General features: G+C 33.5%; 1 protein-coding gene across 1 annotated transcript; it reads left to right on the top strand.

The window, feature by feature from the left end:
* Nucleotides 1-301: 301 nt before the first annotated feature.
* On the top strand, nucleotides 302-3,444 carry LOC110034293 (D-inositol 3-phosphate glycosyltransferase). Its single transcript, XM_020738574.1, has 2 exons — nucleotides 302-1,872; nucleotides 3,152-3,444. The coding sequence occupies exons 1-2, from the start codon at nucleotides 443-445 to the stop codon at nucleotides 3,156-3,158; spliced, it is 1,437 nt and encodes a 478-aa protein (XP_020594233.1). The 5' UTR covers nucleotides 302-442; the 3' UTR covers nucleotides 3,159-3,444.
* Nucleotides 3,445-10,636: the final 7,192 nt, after the last annotated feature.

The following is a 10,636-nucleotide window of genomic DNA, read 5'->3' as shown; positions in this document are numbered from 1 at the left end:
ATATATATATATAAGGCAATATGTAAGAAAAATGAAATTTGAGTGTTGAATATATAATTATATACAAATTGGTTGATATGTACATAAATCACTTTAAATATTTACAGAAGAATATAATTCTTTTAATTATATTTATAAAAAAAAATTTTAAAAAAAGATTAAATTTATTATAATTTTTTTAGAACATGCTACAGAGTAAAAAAAGTGCTACAAACGATATATGTATTTAAATCTTTTTCCAAATCATTAAAGCTTGGTTCATGGGAATAGCTCCAACAAATAAAACGATTTAAGAAAAGCAAAGTCAAAGCCGAAGAAAGTTGGCACTTCGAAACTCCCATTTGCCAACCCTACTACACTTTCCCCAAAAAATTCGAACACCGAGGCCGCCTTCTTCTTCTTCACCGAATGCCATCTTCGAGCTCCAGCCGTTCCCTCGCCAATGGCCATACCCGGCTCCATTCCCCGGCCTAAAAAACCAGCCTTTATCACCTTTCTTTCCTCCACCCTCCTTCCCCTCCTTTTCCTCTGCGCTCTCCTCCTCCTCCTCCTCCTTTTCATTTCAGCTCCCCTCCCCTGCATCTCCTCCCCTCCCCACCTCTCCTCCTCCTGGTCCGGCGACCTCCGCCTCGCCGAATTCTCCTGGAACTCTCTCCCCTTCCCCTCTCACCATCCCCTCCACACTACCTCCCTCAAAATAGCAGTCTTTACCCGCAAATGGCCCTCATCCTCCTCCCCCGGCGGCATGGAACGCCATGCCCTCACTCTCCACTCCGCCCTCTCACTCCGCGGACACCAAATCCACGTCTTTACCTCCGCACTCGACCACTCTCCTTCCTCTCTTAACACTCTGCATCTCCACCCCCTCGCCGGCCGCTGGCGCTGCGACGAAGCCCTTTCCCTCTTCGAAGAAGAGCACGCCATCTCCCCCTTCGACGTCATCCACTCCGAAAGCGTCGCTCTTTATCACCGCTTTGCTCGCCGTATCCCCAACGTAGCCGTCTCCTGGCATGGTATCTCACTCGAAGCCCTCCATTCCTCCATCTACCAAGACCTCCTCCGCCGTTCCCACTACGAACCCCTCTCCTCTTCCTTCAACCGCACCCTCTCCTCCGCGATCTACAAAGTCCTCGACGAAATCCGCTTCTTTGAGAGCTACGCTCACCACGTCGCCATCAGCGATAGCACTGGCGAAATGCTCCGCGATGTTTATCAAATTCCTCGCGGTCGGGTCCACGTTATACTCAATGGAGTGGATGAAACCGAATTTCAGCCGGACTTGGAGCTTGGTATAGCCTTCCGAGAAGAGCTTGGTGTGCCGGAAGACGCCGAGCTCGTAATGGGAGTCGCCGGACGGCTTGTGAAAGACAAAGGACATCCTCTTCTGTTCCAAGCCTTCACGGAGATAGCGAAACGGTATCACAATGTCTATTTGGTGGTGGCTGGATCGGGGCCCTGGGAACAGAGGTATAAGGAATTGGGGGAGAAGGTCATCGTCGCCGGAGCACTTCCGCCAGCAAAGCTGCGAGCTTTTTACAACTCGATTGATGTGTTTGTGAATCCGACGCTAAGACCGCAAGGGCTGGACTTGACGTTGATGGAGGCGATGCAGTGCGGGACGCCGGTGATGGCCACGAGGTTTCCGAGCATTAAGGGGAGTGTGGTGGTGAGGGACGAGTTGGGAATCATGTTCTCGCCGAATGTGGCGGAGCTTGGGAATGCTATGGAGAAGGCGGTGAGGGAAGGGAAGGGGAGGATGGCGGAGAGAGGTAGGGCATGCAGAGCGTATGCTATGGAGATGTTTACTGCGAGAAAGATGGCCATGGCGTATGAGCGCTTGTTTCTCTGTATTAAAAATGAGAGCTTTTGCAGGTACCCGCTTGTTTGATTAGATTTTTTTTTTTATTTTTATTTTTATATTGATTTACACGAACTATGAGTTGAATGTTGTCTTATCGATGAGATGTTATATTAGAAAGAAAGTATTTTAGCTCTGGATGACAATATTGCTTCTGGTCCGCCACTGTTATTATTATTTGTGAGAAAACCTGTGTTCTTGCTGGACAGAAAGGTTTACATTTATACCACACTTTTTGGGAATTTACGTGTATAACTAGGGCCAGTTTGGGCAGTTTATTTGGTGCGGTGATATTTTGTTTGTTTGGTTAAACTGCATTTTGACAGCTTATGCATATTTAAAACGCTGAAAACAACAATTTCACACCGCACCTATCTAGTTACGGTGGTAGCTTTCAGATAGCGGTTATCAGTATATTATTTTTAAATCAGTTTATCATCAAGTTATCCAATAAGCTGGAGCTGCCCCAATAAATATATAAGTTTGATATTTATTTGGATAACATGTTAGTATGATAATCCCATTAAAACGTATGTATAAAAATATACGGTTTACATTAAAAATTAATATTAGTCTAATTTTTAATGGGATGTAAATATTTGGTTGTGTGCAAGCAAATGTTAAAATTTTGGTGTTAGATTTGTTACATGTAAATTTATAACAATTATGTGGTATGCCTGTAAATCCCCCTATTATTTTATTAAGCATTATGTATCAAGGATCCTCCACTAATGAGTACAGACAACGCAAATTTGTATGCGATATCCGATCTGTACCACTGAAATACATCTTTGTTTTTTTTACGTTAAAGTGGGGCCCATTTTAAATATTTGGACGGTGGAGATTTTGCTTGCGGTGTCCGCACCCGCACCCAATAATTTTTCGTATCCAAGAGGGCAAAGCTGGAGAGGCGAATTTAATTTTATATGTTAAGCACTAATCTGTTCATGTTGGTGCAAATTTATGAGTTTCATGCGAATATAAACAATTTTGCTTGTTGAAGCTTATTTTGAACAATTTCTGCTACTACGATTTGATGCTACCTGCCATTATCTTATGCCTCAACTAAGTTTGGTGATGGAGATAAACCCTTGCCATAATTAGTGTTTGAAAAATTAGGGGAACAAATGGGGGAGAAGCTATTGATAAAATGATATTGATTTTGAACTTAGAAGTGATTAACAGCTAAAAAACAGACCAATATGCTCACAATTAATATATAAATCTTGATTAGTCATAATATTTTTTTCACTAATTTTATTTGTATAAAAAAATATGGTATATTCTCTACAGGAATTAACTTGGCGCATCATGAATTTATATTTGGAATTCACTACTTGTTAATCACACCTATGGTAAGGGAGGGTATTTGATGGCTGAAGAAAGCAGTGTTATTGCTTGGACCGCAATCAAGCACAGGTGGCTTCCTCAATCCATATGAGACTGTAAGAAAGAGAGAGAGAGCTCCCAAGTCTCTTATATTGGTTTATACGTAATATTTACCTTAGTATTTAATTTTGGGTGCTTGGCAAAATTAAACATGGTTGCTTTTAGCTGATTCAGGCAGTAAGTGGGGAACATATTTCTTCTAGGGAAGGTTAAGGTTGTCTGATATGATGTTATATATCCAAAAATTATTACAACTATTGAAAGTTTCTGTTTTCCTTATTTCGATTTCTACCTCCATATCTTTCTTCTCCTACCAGTTCTGCACCAGATTGGTATCAAAGACTGATGATTGATATAAACAACCTTTCGATGCGTGATGGATATCACAATTGCGAAACATTGCGGGAAGGTCAACTGGATTACCGACGATTTGAATTCTCTCGAAAAAATTACGATATTAAATCTTCGGATAACCGTTGGTACATTTGTATTGTCGGAATATCGGTCGATTTTGGAATTACCTACAATCATGTTACCTACGCTCTTAAAACTATCGGTAAAATTAAAAGGGACGGTTTTTTTTATCATAACCGATGGATTGTGGCGACTATCGAAAAAAGCCTAAATTCCTGTAGTGTGAGTAGAAGTTGGAAAACCTAACCATTGTGTTTCTAGCTTTTCATCTCCAAGTTTAGTTTCAACTTTTATGCTGTCATGAGTGGCGGCATCACCCAACATTCAAATATAACGATAACCACAACACCCACACCAATAATAGGTGATGTCATTGGTGAATTGAGATTGGTCTCATCCCGCACCGGCACAGTGCGAGCCTCTTGGATCAGATGAGGAATGACTCCCCTCCCTCATCAATGGACCACTGGCTTTTAGTCTGAAGAACTCTTGACCAAAATACCAAACATTTTCTCATATTCCATCGGACTTAAAACGAATGCAAGGTGAAAATTGATATTCCTTATTTTAATAATCATTTGCTTATCAAAGACTTCCACAGAGACTTCCACAGAATCATTTTTCACCATTAGATTATGAGCAATTGTTTGTATGTATAATATCAAAACTGTTAGCTTCTACATCTTGGAATTCTATTGCTCTACTGCTAGAAATGAGCTCAACGAATCCATTCAAAAACTCATTGGTCAATCTTTTAGGAGACTAAAAGATGCTAGCCAGGATAAGCAAAAAATAACTCTGTTAGGTTCCTTTTACATCCTATAAATTTTGTTGTTTTGGTGGAACTCTGAACCAGGGCTCCAAACCAATGCCCAATTGAAGAGAATTTGCCAAAGTAAAAAGTGATCTAACCATAAACCTTCCCATAAGTTAGCAAATCAAGTTCCTTCAATCCCAATCCACTACTCAAAGCTAATGATCCATAACTCTGACCAAAGTTGGATTCAACCATGAGAATGTCTACAATATATTCTGATTCTAACTCGAGCATCACCCAAATGATTGCCTCAGATGTCGACAACTAGAGTTGGTTGATTGAAAAATATATGATGAAAATCATGGATGTTTTCTAATTTTTAGCTAAGATTTTGAAGATAGTTCTTGGGATGAAGGCATGTTTCTATCTAGTGTTCTTCAAATGGGTTTATTGACTCCAAAACGGCCCATAGCAATATAATGGCATAGTATATTTTGACCACACCATTAGAAGAAAATTTTGTAAGCTCTTATTTTATAATGGTTGGACCAAGAATTTCGTAGCCAATAGTGTGGTTAAGGCACTACAATTAAAAATATCCAAACACTCATATATGAGATTAATTGAATTAAAAAGGAGGTTCTAATAATAAACGTGCAAACTAACATTCTCTACTAATTAGAGCTTTGTTTTTGAATCCTTTGTGACGCTTGGGACTTGATATGTGGTAATTTACTTTGGGAAGATTGTGGCAATTTGATTAGAGAACGTGGTATATTTCCAAAGCAAATACTTATATCTTTAGATGTAAAGGAAAAAAAAATTAGATTAATTTCAAGATCGCTTCTTGATAAGTCACCACATAAATTGAAATATGTTGAAATCCGCATCTCAGAACCTTAATTACTTTTGCCTTCAAAATTAAAAATCAAAATTTTCCCATTATGCTAACTAAATAGAATAGCTCACAATTGTTGTTTCGGTCACCATACAAACTCTACTAGACTAGTATGGAAATGATCCCTTAGAAATATCTGCTAGCTCCCATTAAAGCAAACTATCCAACATCAAATTGATTTCATTTTGGGAGCAAATTTGCCACACGAACCACACTATTGCATGACTTTATGGAAACACAAAATTCTATAAGAAATAGTGCATAAGCCGCTAGAATTGTAGCTTATTTGTCAGAATTTAAGATTGTGTGTGATTCTGGTATTGCATGTTCCTAAGAAGGATGAGTCGTAGTGAATGTGTATTGAAAATAGAAAGATCAACTTGGTAACAATCAAATTTGATTTTTAATGCTTCACTTGGAAGATCTGTTGGAGAAACTAGGTAGTGTTTCCATATTCTCCATGTTAGATTTAAGGAGTGGTTATCATCAAATCTGTATCAGATTTGGAAACATAGAATTTATCATTCAATTCTCGAGACGGATTGCTCGAATGAAGAGTCATATCGTTGGAGTTGTGCAATGCACTGAACATATTTATGCAATTAATGAATGAGGTACACCAAGTCTTTCTTGGCCACTTTTGCGTCATTTATTTTGATAATATCCAAGTCTATAGCAGTTCCCTAGATGATCACCTTCACCATCTTAAGTTGCTATTTATAATATTATGTGTGATTAAATTATACATCAACTTGCATAAATTTAACTCCATCAAAGTTGAGGTATATTTTGTTGGGCTTCAGTCTTGATATAGGAGGCATTAGAACCGATCCTAAGACAAGTGAAGTGTTACAATTTCGGACTGTTCCCTGCTTGGCAATTGATTTTATAATAGTCTTGAAAATTTTTACATCTACCTAACTATTTGAAGCTCAAACAATATATTTGGGATCTTAAATGTTAGCTTAATTTTATCACATTGAAGGAGTGCCTCAATTCCTTGTTATTGGATAAGTACATGAAAGAGTATGCGATCGAATAAGTAATAAAGTGATGAGAAGGGTATCATTCCATAGGGAAATTAAATTGGTGATGACATGCCATATGATAATTAATAATTGAGTACAAGATTAGAGAAGGAAGAACATTATTAACATTATATTGTGTATAATAAAAAAAGATGTAGGTTAGTCATAGATGAGAAAAGGACTCTAAATGTTAGCTTGAACTCCACCATTCTTAGAGCCAACTTAAAATTTAAACCTCACATGGTATCTTTCATGTTACTTGGGTCACTCCTACATCTTTTCTCATTATAGTAAATCTTTAGTATCAATTAAACTTGTTAGATATAAAGATCAAATCTAATTTGATGTCATCTTTGGAAATTGATCATAAAAAGACCTAGGTTTTATGATATTATGATTGTTCTTCAATATGAGATGAAAAAAAGTCATCTTTAAAATTAGCAAAATGGTCATCAAACTCTTACTTGTCATTCATGTGAGTAAACACCCATTATAACACACAATAAGATAAGTACTCTATACAATTGAAGTCCACTTCAAAGAAAAGTGTCAAATTTTAATTGATTGTTAAGGAAATCATGCTGCAAGAAAAACAAACTATGATGAGACTCGTGTATTTATTATGGTCACCCCACTCCTCTTCAAATTTAGTGATATTACTCCTGAAGAACTTTTTGATAAACTACCCCACTTGAAGGCATTCAATATATACTTATTTTTGTTTCACGTTCTCAACTTCGCAAAAAATTTCATTTTCGGATGAAGCATGCAAATTATATCAAATTAAAAAATAAATTATTGAATAACTTATGAAAATTTTTGTAAGAAAGCTTTTGTCCATATGCAATCCAAGCTTTGTTAACCCCCAAAAAATAAAATTTAGCTAATATGTGTCAATAGTATGGAGATAAACACAATTATTAAATATAATTTTTCTATTCCTTGATTAGATTATGTTGTATATGATATGAACAATACGATCCAATGCAAAACATCATATTCAGTTGGGTTGCATTATGTCAATGTCATAATAGTTGATTAGTTCCCATGATCTAATTGAAAAAAAAAAATATTTCTTAAATTGTCATAATTACATAGCCACTAATATCATTAAAATGAATTATAAATAAAAGAAACACATTTCATTCAAATCACTTGATTATATAGTAAAAAGAATATGCAAATAATCATATTATAATTTTTCCATTGGCAAAACATGTATATCACCATGACAATAATAAAAAAAAAGATATAAATTAGTAACATGCCTAAGATTGAGCTCTTAATAATAACTAATAGCCTAAACTCAATTTGAGCCTTAAGTTTTCTTGAAATGACTCATGCTTATAAAATGAGGGTGAGCATATAAATCTCGACAGACTACTCAATATTTAACATAATTTCTAATACAAAAAATAGAAAAAAAATAGATATTTGCTACAGTAACAACATATAAACAAGAAAATTTACTTCAAATAAACTAAAAGAATATCTTGACATATCAAGTGTTATGTTTATAAAGCACACTATCAATATGTCAATTAGTGTCAACAATAAATGTATGTCAAGTCACAATATAAGCATATATTTTCATATGATGTCAAAGATAATAATAATAATAATTCATTGTTTAAGTTAACATATTTTATAATTTTTGTCTCAACTCCTTATATGTCAACCTATTCATGTTTCCTTTATCTCTTACATCTTTAGTTTAACTTGTATCTTCAATTATTCACATAGATTTAGGCATTTCAAATGCACAGATAGATAATTATATAAATATATAAAACTATTATAACTCCACTTGAATGCATATAAAATGTTGTCATTCAGCCACCCATAATTCTCATTTTTTTCTATTTTTGCATATATACTTTGAATACTAAAGAAATCTGTAAAAATCAGTATGTATAAATAATAACATAACCTATGAGATAAATCAACATATGTAGACTAACAATTATAATTCACAAAACAATTTTTGAGCAATATCTCGAGAAATATTTCAAAGTTACACTTGATCTATAGGAAATTTAATTAGTTTAATATTCTTGCTAAAATATATAAAATGATGTACACCACAAATTATTCAATGAGAGAACTTTGTTGAAGTCAATATGTCCAATACAACCCATTTACATATCAATAATTAAGTGGTGAAAGCTTTATAATTTTTTATAAATTTAAGCTTATTTAAAATTTAATCAAATAAAAATATTCAATATTTACAAAAAAAAAGAAAAAAAAAACATAAAATTGAGATTTGAAGTAGAGTAATAATAGCCTACATAAAAACACAAAAAATTACAATTAGTCAGATAAATGAAATCAACTCTATAACCTATGAACCATAACTTTGTTTCTCCAATTTTCTCTTATCCCTTACCTTTCTCTCTCTATAATTATTTTCAATTTGGGAAGAATCAAAAGCAAAGTTTTGTGGTAGAATAAGTATATAAAAAGATTTTCATAAAAAATAAATTAGGATATAAATGTGATTATTAGATGTATTAAATTATTTATTAAAATTTTATATAAATCTTATACCTTGAAAACATAATTCAAAAAATTATTAAAAAAATAATAAATAGTTTTATTATGTAAAAATACACTATTAAAAATGGTTCATAAATTAGATGTCAGATTGTTTCAGAAAGCTCATTTTTACAATGATGTATAAATTTCTCAAGAGAATAAATTCAATAAAAAATCTTTTATTTTTATACCTATCATACTCATAAAAATAAATAAATAATATACATAAAATAAAGTTGAGAATGCTCTATAATATGACGAAGATGATTTGTGAATCATACATAAAATATATATAGATAAATTAATCGAATACAATAAAGTTAATTTCAATAAGTCAAAACATTGACGAAATACTCTCAAGTTCCTCTTTATAGTTAAGTTAGGTTATATCTTAATCGCATTCCCAAGAATTTTATGCTCAACATCAATAAACCATGTTATTGGTACATATACATGGAACACATTATACATATCTGACATATGATCTGCTAGCAATAAATGTAAATAAATTTGTCAACTTCACTAGTCATCTTAAAATGCCCAATAAATCTTGGACTTAAATTATCTTCTCTCTGAAATCTACTCAAACCCTTCATAAGACTGACTTCTAAGAATATAAAGTGATGTTTGAAACTTAACAATTGGATATGTGGGATCATAAATGTCTATTATTTGTTGTCCTCAATTTATCTCTAATTAATTTAATACTCTCGATGACATCATCTACTAACTTAAGACCCATTAATCTTGTTTCACCCACCTTTACTAAAGATAACTGTATCTTGCACCAACTATCATATATTATACTAACACTTATTAAATTAATCGATATTTCGACCAAAAATATATTTGGTTAAATGCCAGTGGATATTTCCATCATATTTTGCCAATTTTCATGATGTGTGATTGTCGATAGACATGTTCATTTATTGGTTGGTTCATTTGTGGCGATTTCAGCTTGAAAATTTCAGTTGGATGTTCTATCAATAATCCATCATAATTTATTTATGACAACTATTTTGATCATCAGAATGCATTTCTAACCAAATATATTATAGTGGTCGTTAATCCATCATAAATACAGTTAAAATTAAATTACTAGCGATATAATTTAATTTTATTTTGTGGGATTAGTTCGCTAAAAACGAATGCTTTTCCTACAGTGCAGGTAGAGGTCAAAGTCAATAAAACACAAAGAGCTATAGAGAATATGATGAGATTATTACTTAATTAGTCTCAAAGTTTTCGTTCTTGTAATAATTTGCTTTATCAAATGTTATTAAGTTAGATTTATGGATGTGTTTCAAGAAGTACCCCTCGAGTGAGTTCCTCTGGAGAGAACTCTCAAGTAGTGCCAATTAGAACCTTTGCTCAACGAGTGCGTGCTAATTATATTGTAGGAAATTGCTTTTTAAAACTAAATTTGCTAGTTCAAACAAAGTTTATAGCCACCACAAGTTCTCATCCGCAAATTAAAAGTGAGATTTATGATATTGATAAGCTCTTTTGAATTAACACCCCCCACCCCCCAGTATTTTAAACTTTAAAGATTTTAGTAGTTTCATTTTGATATAAGTTGAAATCAAATTGAAATTCATTATTGTTTTTTTTTGTTTCTGGTTTTTTTTAATTTTTGGCTTTAAATTTAATTAAATTTGTTAAAAAATTAGGTGAAATCAATAGATTTGTATTAAGCTAATATATGTTTGATGAAACTTTACTTGAACACTGAAATAATCATTTAAGTTTCTAAT

This window comes from Phalaenopsis equestris, unplaced genomic scaffold (assembly GCF_001263595.1).
Source record: "Phalaenopsis equestris unplaced genomic scaffold, ASM126359v1 Scaffold000002, whole genome shotgun sequence".
Lineage (NCBI taxonomy): Eukaryota > Viridiplantae > Streptophyta > Magnoliopsida > Asparagales > Orchidaceae > Phalaenopsis > Phalaenopsis equestris.
The sequence above is the reverse complement of the archived record's forward strand: the minus strand, read 5'-3'. Positions and strand labels throughout refer to the sequence as shown.

Bases quoted from the DNA above. Each gene is read 5' to 3' on its own strand.
- LOC110034293 (XM_020738574.1), top strand. From the start codon at position 443: ATGGCCATACCCGGCTCCATTCCCCGGCCTAAAAAACCAGCCTTTATC.